A 23,075-nucleotide genomic window follows, 5' to 3' on the forward strand; every position below is an offset into this window, starting at 1 on the left:
TAAACCCGTGCGCCATAACTACTGAGCCTGTGCCCTACAGCCTGCGAGCCACAACTACAGAAGCTCGTGCTCCTAGAGCCCGTGCTCCGCAACAAAGAGAAGCCACCGCAATGAGAAGCCCGTGCACCGCAACGAAGAGCAGCCCCCACTCAATGCAACTAGACAAAGCCCGCGTGCAACAACGAAGACCCAACGCAGCCATAAATAAATAAATTAAAAAAAAAAAAAAAAAAAAAAGCTTACTGAGTGTACCAAGGAGATCAGAGCCTTGAGATAAATATGCCAGAACCTGCAGGACTGCTTTGAAAGACATGTCAAGAAGGGAAAGCAAGCAAATCCAACCCCAGTAGTCCATAAGCAAAAGGATGCTTCCCAGTGTTAGGAGGCCTCTTGGTTAACGGGAGACTGAGAGAACACACTGGAATGGTCTCAAACTTACCGTGGTCACTGTACCGCCTCTGCTTCTGGCTTGAAGAAACACTTCTCTGGACTTTGTGGTGAGGAGACTGGCCAGTACTGTTGTTGAGGTCACTGCTTGGCCTAACCTTAGCAAGTGAAAGATTGCTGCTAGAACTGGAATCACTAGCATCCAGCTAAGAGAAAATGAGAAAAACAGAGCAAACCACAACACGAGCCCAAATGGTTTATTATGAAACTAAACTTGCAATACACAAACCTCTCATAAGTAGTTCACTGAGAGAGAAGAATCACTGTACAAAAATGACAACCCTACCGCAATGGGAGAGGCCACAACAGTGAGAGGCCCGCGTACCGCAAAAAAAAAAAAAAAAAAAAAGAAAAAAAAAAAAAAAAGACAACCTTAAACTCAGGCAAAAGTATTTTTCTGACTGCTGGAAAAACTCACACAAGGATAAATATTTATGTTCTTCTTTCCAGGCTTTTTCAAAAAACTTAAAACGGTCTATTTATTTCATCTGATACTTTACATTATTTAAAAACTACTAGTGACTATAGGTTAACCTAATGGAAGCCAAATTATTAAAGGTTATCTTAAAGTTAAAACAGCATCTCATAATAGTCATAGGACTTAGATTAGTTATTTAAAGGTAAATTTAAAAATACTATCAAATGTTATACACACTAAAAAAAACTAAGTTTACATGAGCTAATAATTCACAAAAAGGATATTGTAGGTTTTTATCTGATTATTCTTACCTCTGAAGATTTTCTCCCCAACAACAAGTATGTAGCTGTGATTTCATCATATTTCATCTTACTAAGAGATTCTTGAATTTCGTCTTGTGAATATCCCATTCCCACCATAATATCTAAAAGAAGGGTATAATATAGTTTATGTGTTTCGTTTGGTTAAGAAATCATTATGTTACAGGGTAAAATAATTTCCTTTATTTGACCCAAAAGATCACACATTTTGTAACATAAACGGGCAGTTGGCTTATTTCTGAGTTACTGAGTGCTATTACAGGAAATTGCAGATAAGTTCCTAAATATGACAAAACATATAAGCTGATTCATGTAACTTATACTTAACTTCCCATTATCCCCATTTTAGGCATACACATATGAATCAAAACAGAAATATGCTACTTGTACACACACCAACATGCAGGCACAGAATAATTACCTATTCTTTTCTGGTCTGAGATGTCCAGTTCTGGTTCAACAAATGGTTTTAGTTCATCTTCCTCATGCCCTGCATTGATCCACCTGTCCTTCATGATTTGCTGAAAGGTGAACTGTTCATTAGCAGCATAAAATGAAACGTTCTGATAATCACAATACTTAGGAAAGTTTATTTTCAACATTTCATCGATTATGGCTCAAAGGGTAACTTTTAAAAAATGTCTCAATGTTACCCCAGGATAGTATTCAATACGTCATACAAACCAAGCAAAGTTCTAAAAATACTTCAAAGACGCTCCAAAGTTGTTCCTTATTTCCACTTATGAGATTACCTCTAGAGTGCCTCGTTTTATTGGATTTAGCACCAGGAAACGTTTGAGAAGGTTTTCACAGTCTGTGGACATGTAGAAAGGGATTCTGTATTTCCCTCTTAATACTCTCTCTCTCAGTTCCTTTGGGGAGGCAGAGAGGAAAGAAAACTAGTGAGTCAACTTTTAGGTTAAAAAAGAACTCAAAGAACCCCACTGCAACAACATTAACACATTAACTCTTATCATTTTATAAAATCCTTTTAGCTTTCTGAAGAACGTGGATGCAACCACTTCTTATACCTTTAGATTCTGTCCATCAAAGGGGAGTGACCCGCTGACTAGAGTGTAAAGAATGACGCCGAGGCTCCACACGTCCACTTCCGGCCCGTCGTATTTCTTGCCCTGGAAGAGCTCTGGGGCTGCATACGGAGGACTGCCACAAAACGTATCCAGTTTACTGCCAACAGTAAATTCATTGCTAAAACCAAAGTCAGCTATTTTAATGTTCATATCAGCATCTAACAATAGATTTTCAGCCTAGAGGGAAAACACCAAGACAAAAATGAAATTTAACCAAAATATAATCAGAACTGTGATAGAATCAGGCATTTCACAAAAGCTTTTTGTAATGATGTAAAGTTAATATATCCTAATGAATAAGAAAACATTCTTTCTAGAGAAAAAAAATAGGAGCTAAATCAGAATTCCTCATTTTTCAGCATTAATAACCAGTAACAGATATGAGGTTGTAGTCATCCCTCAGTCTTCTTAGGGGACTGGTTCTAGGACCCCCTGTGGATACCATAATCCATCATCATACAAAACAGTATAGTACAGCCAGCCCTCCTTAGCCACAGATGCAGAACCCGGGGATATGGAGGCCCGACTGTAAAGACTGATTCTAGCACTAATTATGCAGCAAATGTCCACGATCAATAAAATCTTTAAAGAGCTTTTTAAGAATAAGGGGCTTTTAAAAAATAGATACTTGCTTTAGGTGGAGAGCCACATTTCATAAACACTGCTAAGTAAGCTGCATAACGGCTATCATTGAGGAGGGAGCATCCAAAACTTCATTCAAGATAGAGATCACAGTCTTTTCCACTTGTTTCAACAAACATTTACCACATGGCAATTACACACCAGGTGTTATATTAGTGTCTGGATATATAGACAGACAGGGTCCTGCCCTCAAAAAGCTGACAATTTAGAAAAATAAGCAGCTACACTCTTGGCCCTAACTGCTGTGACAGAGAAGTGGGGAGTCATGGGCCCAGCACTGAAAGGTATGGTACGGCTTCCTAGAGGGGGTGAAACTAAAACCACTGCCTGGAAGATTAGTTGACAGTAGTGGGTGTGTTAACCGGAGGCATTTCAAGCAGAATAAACAGTGTGAAAACCCTGCTGAGACAGAACACGTTTTCCTCAAGAAACTGAAAGGCAGTGTGTGGTAGAGAGATGCAGAGAGACACAGCTGGGGATGTGGCCATGTCTGAATTACAAAGGGCCAGCCAAGTGACTTGTAGTCAAGAAGTTTGGGTTTGTAACCTAAGGGCAACAGGAAGCCACTGAAAAAGTCATTCAAGCGGGAAACGACAATCCGTGGGCCTCTCACTGTTGTGGACTCTCCCGTCGCGGAGCACAGGCTCCGGACGCGCAGGCTCAGCGGCCATGGCTCACGGGCCCAGCCGCTCCGCGGCATGTGGCATCTTCCTGGACTGGGGCACGAACCCGCATCCCCTACATCGGCAGGCGGACTCTCAACCACTGAGCCACCAGGGAAGCCCGGGAAATGACAATCTTATTTGTGTTTTTAAAGGACCATTCTGGTTACAATGTAGGAAACAGACATGGCAGAAAGAGGCAAAATTGGAAGCAGGGAAGACCAGGCAAGAGGCTAGTGTAGTAATCAGGTACGAGATATGCTGGTGGTCTGGACTAGGAGAGTGTGAGTGGGGACAGAAAAGAGTGAGCTCAAGTGATACTCAGGAAACAGCAGCAAAAAGACCTGGGGTCTGAGTGGACGGCAGAGTAAAGGAGAGAGAGGCACCTGAAGGACAGTCACCACAATGAGAAATAAAAATTCAAGTTTAGGAAGGAAGAGTTTAGGTGTTGAACTTGCTGAACCCGAGCTACCTGAGGGATGCTGACGTGAAGGTGTCCTTTTGTCAGCTGGACACTAAATCCTAGAAGAGAGCTCTGGCTGCAGGAATGGATCTGGGGGTCATCAACATATAGGTGGCCACTGCAGCTACTGGAGTGGATGTGAATGCAGCAAGGGTGGGTGAACAGAGAACAAGCAAACTGATAACAGTTATGTGAGGGGAGAGAATAAGTGAATATCAAGTTAAGAGAGAATCTAAACAATGTTTAGAGAAATACAGCTGTGAAGGTGAAGAGGAAAAAAAGGGTGTACCAGGAAGGGGAATCGGGGTGGGGAGGTTTTTTGGTAAAAGAGGGTATAAACTTGAGCATGTTTTTATACATGCTGCTAGTGACACGCCAGCAGAGAGAGAGAGGGCAGATGAAGAAGGGAGAGATGGGAGGAAACAGAGTGAAGCACCCCCTGGAGGGACACAGGACCCAGAACACAGAGGGAGGGACAGCAGAGGCACCCCGCTGTCCTGTAACAAGAGGGAAATCCTGAAAGGTTAAGGGTGGATGCAGGTGCAGCTGGGAAAGAAGTCTCTGCCTGGTGTTTCTATTTTCTCTGTGAAATAGGAAACCTTACCCTATGCCAGGAGTGTGGGCAGAGGTGGAGAACCGTGAAGTAGGTCTCATTTAAATAACGCTGCTGTTAACAGGAGAGAATGCTGACTAGAAAAACAGAAAAGGATGCCAGGCAGCACTGAGGACACTGTCCAGGTGAGAGCGTGCATTTCTGGAGGCCCCCATCTGTTTGGTGGTAGGATGATTTTTCTCCAGAGACCAACTATGAGCTGCCTTAACTGAAATGTAAAATATATCTTAGGATTTTTTTTTTTTATTTAATAACACAGTCTAATCTATGCCTCCTTTGTGTCATGAGCACTGGGAGAACTGAGCACACACAAGGAAAGTGTACAATAGTAAGGGCATTATGACTCACCTTGAGGTCTCTGTGGACGATCCGCTTTTGGTGGCAGTACTGGACTGCAGACACTATCTGGACAGGAGAGATGCAAGGTTATTAGTCATTGCTGGTGCAGACTACTCAGTGAGCACTCACTTCAATGTCTGTGTGGATCTCTAAATATAATTTTCTCATGCTTTGGACTTTTCAATTTGGAGAGATTGAGAGTGAGTGCAAGAAGAGCTAAGTGAGGCTGTTCTTCTGTTCTTTCTAATTTTAACTAGAAAGTCTCTTCTTGAGCCCTGCCCCGAATCAGAAGGCTCTGGTGCAACTTCTGCATGCCCACGTTGTCAACTCAAAACCAAGCCGGCAGTTACGGACTATCCGCGCTGGGTGTTTATCCAGGTTGGTTCTCCCCAGCCAGTCCCTACAACACTCTCTTCCTTTTGGCTAATGCAGGTTCAAGAACAGCAAAAATGACTTCACTTCTCTGAGGACCAGTTTCCTCCTCCTTAAAACGGAAGGATGAATGTTGTAGTGTATGTGAACTACAAACTATGGAAACTATTATGTGCTTTATCAGTAAGAATCCCTCCTACTCTCAGCAAATGATATGCTTTCATTTAGTCAACTTTTGATTACTCCTGGGATTAGCGCTGTTATTATTATTTTTTTGGCTGCGCTGTGCAGCTTGTGGGATCTTAGTTCCCCAAGCAGGGACTGAATCTGGGCCCTCGGCAGTGAAAGTGCAGAGTCCCAAACACTGGACTGCCAGGGAATTCCCTGATTGGCACTGTTAAGTAACTGCTCTACTGAAATTTCACACTTACTAGCAATTTTTAAGTCTCCTTGTCTAATTATAAAACTTTTATATCCTTATTATAAAAACTTTAGGAAATACAGAAAAGTACATACAAGAATATGCTTTTATAACCAGCAAATAGAGATGACATCTGTTATTCTGGTGCATTCGCCTCTAGTCTCTACTTTGGTATTACATATGTGTATTTAAATATATATGATTACACATCTACAAAACTGGTGTTATAATGAAAATACTGCTTGTTTCTCCAAATCATCATCAACTTTGTGGTAAGCAACATGCATGTAACTGCACTGGACACAAAAACTCAGAGAGGGCTGTTCTATTGGTTGCCATTTTGGTTCAGAATAAGCAGCAAGGATAAGCTGGGCTGGGGTTAGGGTGGGAATGATGCCAAAATCAAGGCTTCACTAAGCAGCTTCATACTTTATGAAGTGCATATGCAGAAGACCAGCCCACTCATAATCAACTAAAGGTACACAAATTCCAATGCCAAAATATCAGTTTTAAGAGCATCTGTTAACAATTACGCCGTTCTATACTGTCAGCATGAAAATTGGGGAAGTGAAATAGCGATAGATTTGTTTCCCTCAAAGTAACAGGTTTATTGCCTAGGAAGGACATAGGTAAATTTTATCTTACTTCTGCCTGATCAAATTTTCCCTGTTCCCCCCAACCCAGCCCCCATATTGAGATTTCTCTCATAGGTTATTTTCAAATTCTGCTTCCGAACCAGATTTGACAATGTCCTACCCTTTCTCAAAGAGAATTTCTCTTCTTTTACCTCCAAACAGCTCAAAGCTAACCTGATGCCACAATAACCTGAAAGTACTCAACTTTCAATTATTGCTTTTTTGCTTTCTGCTTTTAAGGTAAAAGCAGTTATTTCCAAAGAAGGCTGACAACCCAGATGTTTCCCAGGTGAAATAAGAATGCACGCCTAATTCACTTCCAGCAACACATGAAAGAACAGAGGCAGCAAGACCAGCAACCCACCCAGAAAGAGCTGAGGAAAGAAGACGGAGCCAGGAATCTCTTCTCTCTCTTTGAAAAGAATGAGAGCTCAGCCAGCATAAATTAAAACAGCATAAACAGTAACAAGGATGAGAGTGGGGAAGGAAATTGGAAGAGGGAAAGCCATCTGCTGATGAATATGGAAAGAAGGGCCTATTTTTGACAGAAAACAGATCAAGCATAGTGTACTCTTGTGTGTGGCATACCTTTCTCTTTGTAATAAATAGGAAAACTTTTTATTTCATCAAATAACGACATAAACTTTTGGAAGGCATGGCAATTAGAAACAGAGAAAAGTGGAAGCACCAATATGCCTGATCCTTCCAGGTTTAGTAAGTAGACTTAAGGAAATACTATGGCAGGAGAAAAGATTACATTAATTGTAAGCACTGTAAATCAAGCCAGCAATTGTACAAGTACATAAACTCTCTTTCCTGGACCAACTAACAGGTCCCTCAAATAATGCTTCAGAATTTCTGCAGGGAATTAAGAAGATGTGTGATAAATGTCCAAGTATCCCTCACAAGTCAGACCCCCACCTGGGGGATGGGCGGAGATGGAAGAAGAGAGGACAGGTCTAAGCACTGAACTGCTTCCCTGGAGAAAGTCCAGGCTCAAACCTGCTGCTGCCGGCTGGCAAGGGCCTTTTCCTCACAGTCAATAAATCATATTTGCATAAACATTTGCAAGTCAGATAGCTTCATCCGAGTGGGAAGGAATTTCAGTTTTATGAAGCAAAAAAATCTTGACTTTTAGGTGGCCAATTTATAAAAATTAAGAGTACAGTTATGGAAAGGGCCAAACAGACTTGTTTTGTAATAAAGAGAAATTTGAGCTTCCTTCCGTAGACCACAGGATAAAATGATATCAGAACTGGAAAGGATTTCAGAATTAATCAAGTATAATTTCCTCTTTTTATAGCTAGAAAAACTGAGGATCAGAGAATTTAAATGATGGCCAAAGTCAATTTCAACTTTGATATTTAACAGGCTTTAATTCAAAGTACCATTGGTACTTTTAAATCAAATTAAATTTAAGCAACAGCAAAAGTTAAGAAATTTATTTGTAAGTCCTTAACTGTAAACACTAGACTAAGCAAATCAAAAGAGGCAACTGTTAAGAGAAATCTTGAAAATTGGTTAAACTTGCCTTTCTAAATACTGTGAAACCCTTAAAGACTCCTATCTGTACTTCTACCTTAACAACCTTAAATGTTAATAAAACAAACAGTTAAAGGTTCTGAGAGAAATGAGGCTATACTGCCATTTAAATACAGAACTTAAAACTATGGGAGGACAGCGTTAATTTAGAAGAAATAAAGTACCTGCTCCTTCCTTTATCTAAATCAGGGGTGGGTAAATTATGGTCTGTAGGCTCAATCTGGCCCACCACTTGTTTTTGCAAATAAAGTATCATTGGGACACAATCATATGAGTGTATTTATTCACATATTGTCTAAGCTGCTTCTGTGCTACTACAGCAGAGTTAAATAGCTGCAACAGACTGTATGGCCTACAAAGCCCAAAATATTTACTATCTGGCACTTTACAGAAAGAGTTTGCTGATTCCTAATCTAAGTAAGACCACATCATAATGATTAAGAATTTTAGACCTGTCTCTGACTCAGTGGTAGGTTTCCTACTTGCCAGTCATCAAATTTTGGGCAAATTATTTAGTCTTCCTGTGCCTCAGTTTCCTTATCTTTAGCAAATGGGCATAATACTCTTTACTCACAAGGCTGCTCCAAGATTTACATTAATGTAGGTAAAACACTTATCCCAATATTTAGCAGGTAATGATCAATCAATAAATAGTAATTGTTATTAGAGAGTTAAGTCACCTTTATGCTTAAAACCTATTTATTAAAATAAGTGTCTCTTTAAGGCCATGTGGTAAAGCAAGCAAAAAGGTAAGCCATTAATTCACAGGTTAAGTTCTGTTTGGTTTTGGCTTATATAAGACAAAACTAATAATGAATTTTGGGATTGTGCCACTTCTTGCTAAAACTTGGGGATGGTTTTCTTTAATGCAATCTCAAGTGTTTGCAAGGCTCTTGTTTTTTAAGGCTCAACTGTCAAAAAACTAAGGCTAAGAATGGGACTAAAAAAACCCACAAGAGTGGGACTAAAATTTCAATTACAAAGCTAGAACTAGAACCCATGGTTGCCTCTAGCACAGTGCCTTAGGCATGAAAGCACTTAATAAATTTTTGTTGTGTTGAACTGAATGGCCAAACCCTGATCCATTCTATGGGCCTTATGACATTTATAGAGACAAACACTTGTTTGCTTTAGGGTTTAAGCAAGAAAACATATTAAATCAATAAATTAAAGGTGCAGCAATCCATACCTGTCTAAATTTAGCTCTTGCTTCTTTTTCCTTCATTCTTCCATGTGCAACCAAATAGTCAAACACTTCACCTATAATTGAGAGAAATAAAAGTAAGCAGAAGTCCTACTTCTGAGCATTAACTTTCCCATAAACTGAAAATGTTTCACTTTTAGCGATGCTCTAATTTTAATTTTTTAAATTTTATTTATTTATTTTGCGGTACGCAGGCCTCTCACTGTTGTGGCCTCTCCTGCTGCGGAGCACAGGCTCCGGACGCGCAGGCTCAGCAACCACAGCTCACGGGCCCAGCCGCTCCACGGCATGTGGGATCTTCCCAGACCGGGGCATGAACCCGTGTCCCCTGCATCGGCAGGCGGACTCTCAACCACTGCGCCACCAGGGAAGCCCGCTCTAATTTTAATTTTTAAAATATAGGTATGAAGATAAACAGAAATATGTGGAATCTGAACTAACTTAGCCTTAACGATAGGCAAAGTTTATAGATAAAATCTTTTAAGCTAAAGATAAGCCTTAACATTAAATTCTCATGTTTAAATTATAAAACTTTTATTTTAAAGGTTATGTTTCCAGTATGCTTTAATAAAAACTTGGCAATGAAAAGTGAAAGTTAAAATGGTTAAGTGATTTGTGTTAAAAGATGTCTTCACTATAGGACCATGACAAAAAAGCATTTCCTGAATATACTCATTCATTCAACAAATAATTATTGAGTGTCTACTAACTGCTGAGAACCGTTCTAGGCTCTGGGGAAACATAGCAGTGAACAAAGCAAAGTCCTTTTCCTCATGGAGTTTACACTCTAGGAGGGGGTAGACAGATAATAAACAAATGAATATACAGTATAGAAGATGATAAAAAGTACTGTGGAGAAAAGTCAGGGGAAAGAAACAGGAAGTGTGTTTGTGTGTGTAAGCATTGTGCTGACTACTGTGAGGGAGTGGACACTAGTTATCTGGGAGAAAGATTCTAGACAGAGACAAGAGCAAGGAGGCCACGAGGCTGGAGAAGCGTGAACAAGGGAAAAGGGAGGTAGTGAACGAGCACAGAGATGATAGGAGAAGCGAGAACAAGAAGAGTCCTGTGGGTGCTGTTCTAAGTGAGAGGAGAAGCAGAGGAGAATATGAAATGACTGGCTTCTGGCTGCTAGAGGGAGAAGAGGGTTAGGGCTGAGGAAGGGACCGGGAAACCGAGTGGGACGAGCGCAATATTCAGGACAAGAGAGAGGGTGGCCGGGCCTAGAGTGGGAAATGGCAGTGGTGCTGACAAGTGCGGAGATTCAGGACACAGTGCAAAGGAAAAGCCAATAGAACTCACTGGTGGACGTCTAGGTGGTAGTTTACACAGTATTAATTCCTCAGGGAAGAGAAGTGACATTTCAAGGAACCTATCAGTACTGCCAATTGCTTATCAATTTGGAGTAAAGAAACACCTCTGAAATCAACAAAGAGTACTAATTTAGCAAACTGGATATAAAATGTGTTTGGGAAAAAAATCACATTTACTTCATACAAATAAAGAATATTTCCATCAGCTTAGTGACAACAGTTAACTAAAATATTTTGATACTTAAAAAACGCTTAGTTTCAGGACTTAAATATTGTTGAGGAAAAGGTTATTCTGAACTGTACATTAATATCTCTGACTTAAACTTTTAGCCCTAACTTTGAATAAATTTTAAAATAATAAATGGGTATAAATATTTTCAAGTTATCACTGACTGCCTAATGATCTTTTAAAAGGAATTACCTATTGTTAATTTACACTACACAATTCATTTAACTGTGATGAATTATAAAATTAAATGTCAGCTCAGTAAAATGTCAGTATTTTCTATGAGAATGACCTTTCTATTTGCAGAATAATATACTATATCAAAACAAGTGGTTAAAAAGTGAAAACAAAGATGCGTGCATAACATATGGAACAGTTTTGACTTTTTAGAAAAACGTAATGGATTAAACCCAGTAGTTGTAGAGTCACACAGATAAAGTCAAAGTCTGTCAATATAATTTGAAGATATTTTAAAATTCAAATGCAATATAAACCTGTTAAGAGATTTTGGAACCATACACTCACAGTCACTAAGTTATAAACCAGAAATACAACCCAGATCTCTTATTTTTCCCCTTATTAAAAATGCATTAACACTCAGATTAAGCAGCTGAATTGAAAACCTCTCAAGGCTATTATTTATTAGGAGAAAAAATTGCAAACAGTGGCTCTCCCTGCCCAGGTCACGGCCCATGTGGTTGATGAAAGGACACTGGACAGGACAGTTCAGAAAGCCGTTGGTTTTAGTTCAGGTCCTGCCACTATAACCAGTGATGAAACCACTGGCATAGAAAAACCATTCAGAGCTTTAGGTTCATCTGTAAAAATTAGGCAATTGCCCTGGATGACTTCTAAGATTCCTTCCAATTCTAAAATTCCATGATTGTACCAAATTGAAAAATACGAGGCTGGGGAGGAGTAGGTAACCATTTTTTAAAAAATTTTATTTATTTATTTAGGCTGCGTAGGGTCTTAGTTGCGGCATGCGGGCTTCTTGGTTGTGGCATGCAGACTCTTAGTTGTGGCATGTGAACTCTCAGCTGCGGCATGCATGTGGGATCTAGTTCCCCGACCAGGGATGGAACCTGGGCCCCCTGCATTGGGAGCACGGAGTCTTACCCACTGGACCACCAGGGAAGTCCCTAGGTAGCCAATTTAATGAAACGTTTGTTGTTCAAAATGGCAAACGTATCAACAATAAAACAGCTGCCCTGGAGATGGTGCTTTGTTGAGCTGATTAAAACAAATGGCCCAAGCCAATAAACCACCACCACCACCAATCAGTGCTGTTATAATGCTGAGCGACGGCACCGAGCCCTCAAAGGAGGGCTGTGCTCCCATGCCCAGTAAGAAGCTCAGAGACATGTAACTTATGAGGTCACACTGCCAATGACAGGCACTGGCTGGATCGACTCCATGTCTGTCTTTTCTGGAGTCCATCCTCATCCTGGATGGACACTTCTCAGATTCTCAGATGTTTCTGACTTCTCCTACACAGAGCAATCTCTAGGACCTGGTACCTAAAAGAGATGGGAACGGAAAGCCGTGACTGACTGACCAATCAGTAGAGGCTATATGGTGTCGGAAGGCTGGGCTCCAGGCCTGGCAACATGACCACAGTGAGATTTCCCAGCCTCCAATTCCTCAAGGGTAAAAGCCCATCGCTCACTGCTTGGCCACATCACCGAGGCATTGTGAAAGTCAAAGGAGACCAGGTAAGAGAAAAAAGCACTTGTACACTGCAGTGGCTACACAGATGAAAAGATTATGAACCGTAAGATGAGTAGATAGCATTCAAACTCCGTATAGACTTATGGTTCTACAATTAACCTTCAGCTCTTCCTACTGCTCAACTGCGAAAATCCCAACTAAATTCTCAAACCACACATTTAAAAGATGAAGCACACAACTAATTATGAATTAGAAGTATGAAAAAGTGGTGCCAGGGGTGTGCCTGCTCTGCCCACAACAGGTTTACAATCTTTTATTTAATGGTTAACTCACCACAGTGAGGCTGAGATTCAACTTTCTGTCTCCAGGTTCTGCATCCTGGATCAAAGTGCTAACAAAACAAAACTCTACTATAATCAAAACAATTTAATCTATACTGTAGAGTTAAATAGAGTATGTCTCCAGTAGTTTATAATTTCATTAATTCAGTTCAATTCTTATTTGCTGAGTATCTGCTATGTGCCAGGCACTATGCTAGAGACAGGGAACATACAAAGACAAAGAAGAAAGCTTCTGCCTTTCACAAACAATGAAAACTCACACACAGTCCAAAAACTACAAGCACAGCCCAACAATAACCCTAAAATAAAAATCTTTGTAAAAGATAACAGCGATATACATTCATTTCATAAAACTGTCTACATGTATACAACCTTATAGGCAAATAATTACCAGTCCTTAATCTTTATTTTAGGGAAGTCTAACCATAAACACGGTGAACACCATTTCTGGCCTTGGGAAATGATGGACACCAATGACAAAAATCTGATAAAGACATCCATCCAACATGCAGTACACATTTATTTCGAATAGGCTAATGCACTGACAGTTTTGAAAATTCAAGTACTGGAACAAACAAAATGTGCTACATACACACAATGGAATATTATTCAACCTTGATAAGGAAAGCAATTCTGACACAGGCTACTAAATGGATGAACCTTAAGGACATTACGCTAAGTGAAACAGGAAGTCACAAAAGGACAAATATTGTATGATCCCACTCATATGAGGTCCCTAGAGTAGTCAAATTCATACAGAAAGAAAGCAGAATGGTGGTTGCCAGGGGCTGGGTGGAGGGAGGATGGGGAGTTACTGTTTAATGGAGACAGAGTTTCATTTTGGGAAAATGAAAAAGTTCTGAAGATGGATGATAATGGTTAACAATGTGAATGTACTTAATGCCACAGAACTATACACTTGAAATGGTTAAAACAGTAAATTTTATGTTATACCATAATAAAAAAAATCCCAGTATTTGCTTATTATCAATTAATGATGCTAATAATGAAACACTTAATAGCAACCCACAGAACTGCTAGGAATCAGCCTTCCTGATTCTCATTCTAGTGTATTATGATTCTGAATGTTAAGTGAAACTTTAACGATTATCCGTGTGGGCTGTGTGGTTGTGTATTCTTCTAAAAGGGAAGAAAGAAAGAAAAACAATTTATAAATTTCTTACCTCCACTGGCATACTCCATGATTAGGTAGAGTGTTTTGTCAGTTTCAATGACTTCGAATAACTTCACTAGGGGAGGGGAGAAGATACAGGAGAAAAAGAAACAAATGTCCATATGCACAGTACTATGTACATATAAACTATAACTACAAAAAGTAACTTTTTCCTGTTAAAGATTTTAATAGCTGGCCCTCTAAAAAAATTCTTTTAGGAAAATTTATAATATATTACAACAGCAGAAAAGATTTTATAAAAACATGGAATTCCATAAAAATAAACATAGTTTCTGGGTGCTCAAACGGTGTAACTTCAGGATGCACTCAGCAGTCTAGTGAAGTGTATCTGCTCTCATTTCATCCTCCTGTATTACGTCTGTATCTGTTCTATTCCTAAAAGTGCAAGTCCATTCACTTGTCATTATGGCTTTAAGGATACATATAATTCCACTTGAGACTTCTATTGCTTGGGAAACATCACAATTCTCAGAGAACAAGGTCCTTTTGTTTCTTTTCTTTTTCTTAAAGATGTATTTTATTTTATTTATTTATTTTTTTTGGCTGCCATGCAGGATCTTAGCTCCCCGACCAGGGATCCAACCTGAGCCCCTGGCAGTGAGAGTGTGGAGTCCTAACCACTGGACTGCCAGGGAATTTCTAAGGAGGTTCCTTTGTTTCTATTCTAAAGCCAGAGATGGCAAAGTAGAAGGGATTATACTATAAATAATTGAAAAGAACTTTTTAAAAAGAATTATTTTCAATGGGTCAGTGTGACTACTATAGCAGTCTCTTGTTACAGATACAAATAATATTTCTATTACTGCTAATTCATAAAACCATAACAAATCAATCAGAAATATAAAAATTTTAAATGAAACTGAAGTTACTCTCTCAAGCTATCAAATCACTATCTCCTGTATCTACTTTGGTAATACATACTTTACAATTAAATTTAGCAAAAAAGGGAGCAGGGAGGGAGAATGCTAATCTCTTATCTTGTGGGTTATTTTCTGATGCTTTAACACAGAGTATTAGATCAAATAAAGTACCTTACACAGTATTGGATGTGTTTGTTGAACTGGTGAATAAAAGTATCAGATCATTTTTAAGATGATATATGTTCAGGCTGTTAAGAAAAATTATTTAAAGAAATTTAAGGCATATATGCTGGTAAACCATCAACATATAAATAACAGCTTTCTAAAATTCCAATGCAAGGGGAATTCCCTGGCAGTCCAGTGGTTAGGACTCCTAGCTTCCACTGCAGGGGGCTGGGGTTCGATCCCTGGTCAGGGAACTAAGATCCTACAAACCACGTGGCCCGGCCAAAAAATAAATAAATAAATAAAATAAAATAAAATAAAATTCCAATGCAAATACTGGCTCTTTTGCGTAAACTATTTTAATCCAATGGGAATTTAAATTTTTTAGAAATTTACATTTTCAAAGATGTCATTTAGTAGTAAGTATAGAGAACTCTAATCAGGGTACAACGTAAGTAATTAAAAAACAAAACAAAAAGGTTTAAGTTAGCTAGTTCTTGGCAGTATTTTTTTGGCGGGAAGTTGGAATTTGAAATCCAGAGTTGGCTAGCTAGTTCCCTATTGCTTTAAAAATATGATTCAATATACCAGTATTTTCTTAGGAACACAGCTAGAGCACAAAGTTTTACACCTTTGAAAATCGTAACTCTAACTTACTATAATTCCCTCTTCTCTATCTATAAATTAAGTACAATTATGACATTTTTTAATATATTAAAAATTAGAAAATTATAATCTGATTACATGTGTTTCTACTGAATTAAAGCTTTACATTAATCTTTTAACCTATCTTAGTAATTTCAAAAAGTTAACAAAAATGATCAATATATATATACATATATATTCTAAAAGTGTACCTGGGCTGGGAGAAGGGAAGAAATCTCCTGTCACTCCTGGAATTATGTTTAGCTTTATGACATACTTTCAAGAATGCATTTAGACCCAAAAGTATTTAAGAAAGCAGAAAGTACCTATGTTTGGATGATTTAAAATCTTCATTATTCTTACTTCTCTGAAGAGCTAAAAAACAAACACACACACAATTCCCCCAATACAGGTTATTAAACATTATATATATTTAATGAAGATATATTTATATTCCATGGTTGCAATATAAATTTTCTCTTAGATAATTGATTCACGGATAATGTTTAGTAGTCCACATCTAAGAAATGGAAATCCAGGGTAATTATGAAGTAGTTTTGTTACCTAATACTAAATACTTTAATTTTATCTTACGAAAAAAGCAGAGGTCCCAGAAGAGGATGATATTTTGCTATTGTGAATTATACTCTGAATTATATTTTGCTACCTTGAACACAGAAATCAGATTTAAACAGGAATAGTTTGTGATTAGACTTAGTGTGATTCAGTAACTACCTAGGGGTTCTAATTCTGCAAATCAAAACTTGTATAGTCACAATGAACTGCATCATGATAATTCCAAGTAATTCTATAAGAAGATTTTGAATAAAACCACTTCAAGCTGACTACCCATCACACAGAATAAGGGGAAATAGTAAATTGTTGCACAAACACCTGCTGTGAGCTCAGAGGCAGGTCACAGCATTAGGGCCTGGGCTAATATGAGATTTCAGAAAATAACAGAATTTTACAGGTCATCTTATACAACCCTCCTGCAAACAAATGGAAACCAGAAAAAGAGAGGAAAAGATCTTCCAAGGTCCTACTATCTTTCCATGGGGAATATGGCCAGAACTAGTCTCCCAGCACCCAGTATACTATACAGCCTACAGGAGGCAAGGCTGGAACGTGGTTTGGGAAACGAGCAGCCGCTGGCTATGGAAAAAGGAAGTTGGGGCTCTCCCTGCGTTTGTCCTTGTCCACCAGGTCTGATCTAGAACTGAATCAGCAGCTAACAGCTGAAAGGCATGGTATCTGACCTATAGACAGCTCAGAGCTTAAAAACATGTAATCAAGATGAAGAGCCTTCCTGTCTAGAATACTGGATCATCCCTAAAGGCAGGAGCACTTTTATCTCCAACATAAATACTTCCTATTGCTGTTGTGGTCATTCCCACATTTTCTGTTCTGAGATGAGAAGACAGCCTCCCTGACAACCATTCAGGCTTGAGTTCTTTCTTAATTTCCCTCTGTCAAGCTAACACAGGAATCTCGTTTTTCCAATCCATCATAGTTGGACTTGTAGCTATAATTTGAACCTCCCAGTTATTTCTACAAATGCTAAATTAGAAGAGCTCCAAGTTGGATATCATACTAACACAGCTTAGGACACTGCATTTAGAATGAAACCCTGACCACGGCCATGGCAGCCTCTGCCTACCCTCCAACCTCAGCTCCAGCCACCGTGATTTCTCTCAGATATTAGAACATACTAAGCTCTTTCCTTCCTTAGAGTCTTTTTTCCTTTTCATCCTTCAAGACTCAGGCAGATTCTCTAAAAACCTCATCTAAGTAGGTCTCCTTTGTTTTACATCATAGCAATTTTTACTTCCTTCCTAGACTGTCTTTCAAGTTGTGATAATACATTTCTGTTTACCAGTTCACTGTTGTGTTTGTCCTCATCCACAGTGAGCACGTCTGTTTCCCTTCACTACTGCATCCTTGAAACCAAGCCTGGCCCACAACAGGAACTCATTTGTTTGACAAATGCCTGCAGGAAAGTACTAACTACCAAGAAGTGTGGTCTGAGCCAGGCTCCTTAGCATTCTAATGACCACACTGCTTTGAAATCCTGAGCAGCAGAATGCCTATTACAGGGTTGTCGTAGTTCTGCTGGCGAGAGAGGTCAAATGAAAGCGATTGTTTTTTTAAATCCCTACTAGCAGTGCAGCACTAAAACATCAGAGCTAAAGTGATTAGAACCAAAGAGCAGGAAAAAAAAATGTAATACTATAGGGATTCAAGGGAGGGAGAGTTCACTTATGTCTGGGGTAGTGGGCACCATGGAGGTAACTGGATTTATGCAGTTGAAAATGGGCTATGTGTGCTCCATATATGTGAGCAAAGACAGGGAGGTGCAACCAAGTAAGACTATTTAAAGAGACCAACCCATCACAGATCACTTCCTTGCATGTTGTGAGCACACTGAGCACCTCAATGGACAGGCCCAGATGGCAAGGAAATGAGGACTCATACCCACAGCTGGTGAGGAACTGCAGGCCCTAGACAACAGCCAGGGGAAAGGGCCTTTTCGAAGTGGATACACCAGCCCCAATCAAATCTTTGGATGCTGCATCTGTCGCTCTCACCCAAAATCTCTTGAGAGCACCTGAGCCAGAACCATCCAATGAAGTCACTCCCAAACACATGACTCACAGAAACTGTGAGATGACACATGGTTCTAAGTTGCTAAGTTCTGGAGTAATCTTTAGAGAGCAGTAGTACACTACCGGTAACACACTAAAGTTTGAAACCCCCTGAGTTACATACAGCAGAGGTCACACCAAGGGCTGCGTTGTGAAAACAGAGGAAAGGTGAGTGGCACCAGATAGAAGGATGAATAGTACAAGCTTACGCTGTAGAAAGAATAGCCAAAGGTTCCCTAGCAGGGTAGTGTCAGGGTATTACCAAAATAACTTTACACATCTGCCTCTATCAGAATTATACATCAGGTAGAAATGAGTTCATAAACTCTATACCAAGTTAATCAAAGGTGGTGGGGAGAGGAAGCTAATAGTGATCAAGTGTCACCTCTGTCTGAAGCTCAGCACTAGATGCTTCACGTCTATGATCCTCTCTGACTTAATTTTCACAACTCTGTCAGGTGACTACGGTCATCTCCAATGTACAGGAGAGGAGGACTAAGAAAGTTAAGAAACTCGATCAGGTTCTCTCAGCTAACACGTGCCGGAGTCCAGAGTCTGAGGTGTCTGACTCCAGAATCCACACTCATCTCACGAGTCCAAGCAGCCACCTTTGAAATGTACAAGTAAAACAACCGACAGATTACAAGCTGGCAATACAGAGAACCCAGAGCAACAGGTGGGTACTGGCACAGAATTGTTTTAAAAGTTGACAATTTGCATATACGGTTAAAATGCCAGAGATTTCATTTATTTGTATCAACTGTGAACCTGATGGCTGAAGATAAATTTGGATATAAATAATGTATTGAAAAGAAAACATGAACTTTAAGCAAAGTCCCTACTAGGATTGTACAACATATTTTTAAGTTTTGCTACTATAAAAGGACATTTAAATAAGACGTTCACCTATTTCTACTATCTTATTTCTCTACATTCCCTTTCAACCTTATGCAGATGCTAGTTGTAAAAAATAAAATAACACAGAAATGTGTAAAGTGAAAGAGTTCTCTCCTCATCGACTAATCTCCACCCTCTACACATCTTCCCATTTTTATGTCCTTTAGGAACTGGTAGACAGGAGAACAAACATCTCTAAAGGCAAAGACGTGGACCCTGGTGACGAGAACACTAAACACACTAAGCCCACAGTACTACAGAGTAAAGAAATGTCCCCAAAGCCTGTACTGAGGATGTACAGGAATTATCCTTGGGAAAAAACAATTTTACCAATTGATATAAAAATAAAATGAGCATATAAGAGACAGCATAGGGTAGGGTGAGATGTTATCATAGTCATCAAACTGTGATCTAAATCATCATGACCAAAGTGTTCAGACTTGCTTCTCCAGATATATAGGTATGAGACAGAACGAACAGGCCAAAGGTTGAGAGCCTGTGCTTTTCATGGCAGCTGAGTGACATGCTGGATGACAACTCATGTATTAGAAATAATGGACAGGAATATAATCGCCAACCTCGTCTTTACTAGGAGAGAGGTGAACTGTAAATCAAGATTGTGAGTAATTATTAGCTGCCTTGGATGAAGAGAAGGAGATACAGGTAAGAAGCATTCAGGGGGTAAGGGAGAGGGAGGCAGAGTTGAAGCTGACACCCAAGTTCGTGAATCTGGGTGCCACTCTGAGACAGAAGACTCAAGCTGCAGCGAGGAGGGTGAGCCTGGCTTTGGACATGCCACGTGAGGGGCAGTTAAGTGAGGATACTGAAAGCACAGCATGGTACTTGGTGTTTGGGTCTGAAGCTCAGGAAAGAAATCTGGGCTAGAGATAAATTCTGTAGAATTATTAGCATAGGGATAGTATCCTTGGAAGGAAATGACACCGCCTAACTGTAAAATGAAAAAAACAGAATCATCAACAAGCAAGCACTTCAGAGAAGAGAGCTGAGGACCACAGTGGAGACTCGGAAGAGGCAGCCAGAGTGACAGAATGAAATCCAGACACTAGACTCTAATGCCTACCACAGACAAACCTCTGTTTGTAACCAGCTTCCCAGACCCTGGAACGTGTCTGGGGCACTTCATGAAGGAAAGAGAGAAGGATGATGTACCTGCTGTTTCCTCATTATGGCCCTTTGTCTCACTTACCACACTGATCACAGCACCTCTGCTGAACAAAAGAACAAATCAAAGACCCTCTCAGACAAAACTGAGGGAGAGAGCCTGGCAAAAGCCCAGAGTTTGTGGAGAAGGAACTGTCAAAATGCTCTGATGTGAAAAAGAAAGAAAAAAAATGTCTTTGCTTCTCTATAAACAGAATACCTCTAGAAGGACAAATAGAAACTGATGCCACTGGTGGTCCCGGGCAGGGACCTGGATGGATGGACGTCAAGGGGTAAAGACTTTGCCTTCTATACTTTTATCTGTCCTTTGAACTCTGAATCACAACTGTAGTATCTATCTCCTCTCCTCCAAGTAATTTGAATTTTAAGAAGAAGATGGAGAATGAACAAAGAAAAGTGTTTTTTGACAAAAGGGGAATTCCCGAAAAAGAAAACTGCTGTATTCTGAGGACTGTTAACAAGAAGAGAGTTTACTATTCCTTTTCATAGTCTGGGCCAAGGCTGCTGATGGGTGAAAGGCAGACAAGTCTTCCAGGGAATATCTTTAAAGTCCAGCAAATATGACAGCCAGCACAGTAAGGCAAAACTTAAGGAGCTTAAAGAGAGTTTAGTTACTCTCAGAACCACCCTAACATTAAAATAAACAACAGAATAGGAAAGTTAACAAATAACAGAGAAGATAAGAGCACTATTAAAGACCATTTGTTTAACACTAGGCAAAGGCAGTGACCTATCTCCTACCCAGGAAGAGCTGTCTATAGATGGGGGGAGATATATATGTGTGGGTGTACTACAGTGTAATTAACCAGAATTTTACTGGTATCATGTAGGTTATCCCTAACTTTTTGCTGTTGTAACATTACAATGAGCATCCTTGTATATATACATCCTCATACACTTATGCAAATATATTGGCAGAGTAGATTGGGGGGCCAAAGGGCGCACATGCTTTTAAAATTTTGTTAGTGCTACATTCCTCTCTAAATATATATTAATTTAAACTATGTCAGCAATAACAGAGTCCCTGATTCTCTACACTCTTGCCAACAATATGTATTATCAGTTTTTTGCAAATCTGGTGAAAAAATGTTATCTTTTCGGATGTTAAACATTTTTTACTTGAATATTGACCATCTGTCCTACTAATTGCCTGAGTGTATCTTTTGACTATTTTCTATTAGGTTATATACTCCTGTTTCTCCTCGATCTGCAAGACCTTTTATATAGTATGGAAATAAGACTTTTGTCTGCCATAGCAGAAAATGTTGGGTCCTTACTCAAATTCATCCTCTTTCCTTTGCTGACTTTCATAAGCAATCCTTCCAACTTTTTAAGCTATTTCATCTATTGTTTACTGCATATTTCTAAAATGCCAGATTATATTGCTTCCTTGATTTTCCATTTTAGACACTGTCTTGTGACTCCCACTTTGGATTTAACTTTTGTAACCCCTTCCAAACACAGACTTATGCTTCCCCTCTCCATCCTCTTCATGAGGTTCTATTACAGTTTTGGCTAAATAAATATTATGTTTAATTTTTATTGCTAAAAGCAGTACATACAGTTTTAAAAGTTGAACTGTGTAATGTAATATATCTCTCCACCCTCAACCCTTGTTCATAATGTCAAGCACTTTCAACTCAGGTATTTGCTGCCTTACTTTCTCTTTTTTTAATATATATATATATTTTTTTGACATGGACCATTTTAAAGTCTTTATTGAATTTGTTACAATATTGCTTCTGTTTCATGTTTTGGTTTATTGACAAGGCATGTGGGATCTTAGCTCCCCGACCAGGGATCGAACACACACCCCCCCTGCATTGCAAGGCAAAGTCTTAACCACTGGACCGCCAGGGAAGTCCCTGCTACCTTACTTCTGAATAGCATGCTTGTGCTGTTATTCTATGATTTCTTAGCCCCTCCCCCTGATATTAGCTATTTTCTTAGTATTGGCAGTGAAGATTTAGCTCTCTTACACCCTGTCCCCCACCCCACATCCCTTCCCACCTTCCTCCTGATCAGTTACCATAATATTTGGCTAAAGTATTCAGTTTACATTATATAAATATTCTTTATAGCCACACTAGGAATGCATTTCCATTTTTTATTTATCAAAAATGTTTCTGGTTTCCTTTGAGCTAATGACTGTCTCGGTTTTGTTCACTTAGGTTTTCTATGTATCTCTCACTTTACTAATTCATCCTTAAACTTTGTAACAGAAGTGTATATCTCCTCTCAAATACTTGCAAATAGTCACGTTTTCTTTCTTTTCCCCCCCTGGAAATATCCATATTCTGGAAGCCTCTGTCCTGCTCTCAAGGCCTGCTATGTTGGATTTCCTGTTCTAGACCCTATGCTCTTCTCTTTTTTAGTACTGTCCCCCGTTGTGGTGAAATATCCCACCAATAGCTCCTGAGGAAGGATAAGTGTATGATTAAAACCTTGCAAGAATGTTCTGATTCTATCTTCACATTTGATTGACATTTTGGCTGGGTAAAGAATTCTAGGTCAGGACTTCCCTGGTGGCACAGTGGTTAAGAATCCACCTGCCAACGCAGCGGACATGGGTTCGAGCCCTGGTCCGGGAAGATCCCACACGCCACGGAGCAACCAAGCCCGTGCGCCACAACTACTGAGCCTTTACTCTAGAGCTTGCAAGCCACAACTACTGAGCCCACATGCCACAACTACTGAAGCCCATGCGCCTAGAGCCTGTGCTGTGCAACAAGAGAAACCGCCGCAATGAGAAGCCAGCGCACCACA

General features: G+C 39.6%; 1 protein-coding gene across 10 annotated transcripts in view; it reads right to left on the reverse strand.

Annotated features, from left to right (window-relative positions):
- Positions 1–23,075, reverse strand: part of MARK3 (microtubule affinity regulating kinase 3) — a 108,272-nt gene that overhangs the window by 25,281 nt on the left and 59,916 nt on the right. For 7 of the 10 annotated variants that reach the window (XM_060003873.2, XM_060003870.2, XM_060003868.2 and 4 more), the window contains exons 4-12: positions 15,912–15,960; positions 13,905–13,970; positions 9,155–9,225; positions 5,005–5,061; positions 2,217–2,453; positions 1,938–2,057; positions 1,607–1,706; positions 1,177–1,289; positions 440–593 (exon numbers count right to left, since the gene is read on the reverse strand). In XM_060003873.2, coding sequence (XP_059859856.1) covers positions 440–593; positions 1,177–1,289; positions 1,607–1,706; positions 1,938–2,057; positions 2,217–2,453; positions 5,005–5,061; positions 9,155–9,225; positions 13,905–13,970; positions 15,912–15,960 — 967 coding nt within the window. The remainder of the gene's footprint in view (positions 1–439; positions 594–1,176; positions 1,290–1,606; positions 1,707–1,937; positions 2,058–2,216; positions 2,454–5,004; positions 5,062–9,154; positions 9,226–13,904; positions 13,971–15,911; positions 15,961–23,075) is intronic. The other 3 variants (XM_060003872.2, XM_060003869.2, XM_060003865.2) reach the window with 1 other exon arrangement.

The sequence above is a fragment of the Delphinus delphis genome, chromosome 2 (assembly GCF_949987515.2).
Source record: "Delphinus delphis chromosome 2, mDelDel1.2, whole genome shotgun sequence".
Classification (NCBI taxonomy): Eukaryota; Metazoa; Chordata; class Mammalia; order Artiodactyla; family Delphinidae; genus Delphinus; species Delphinus delphis.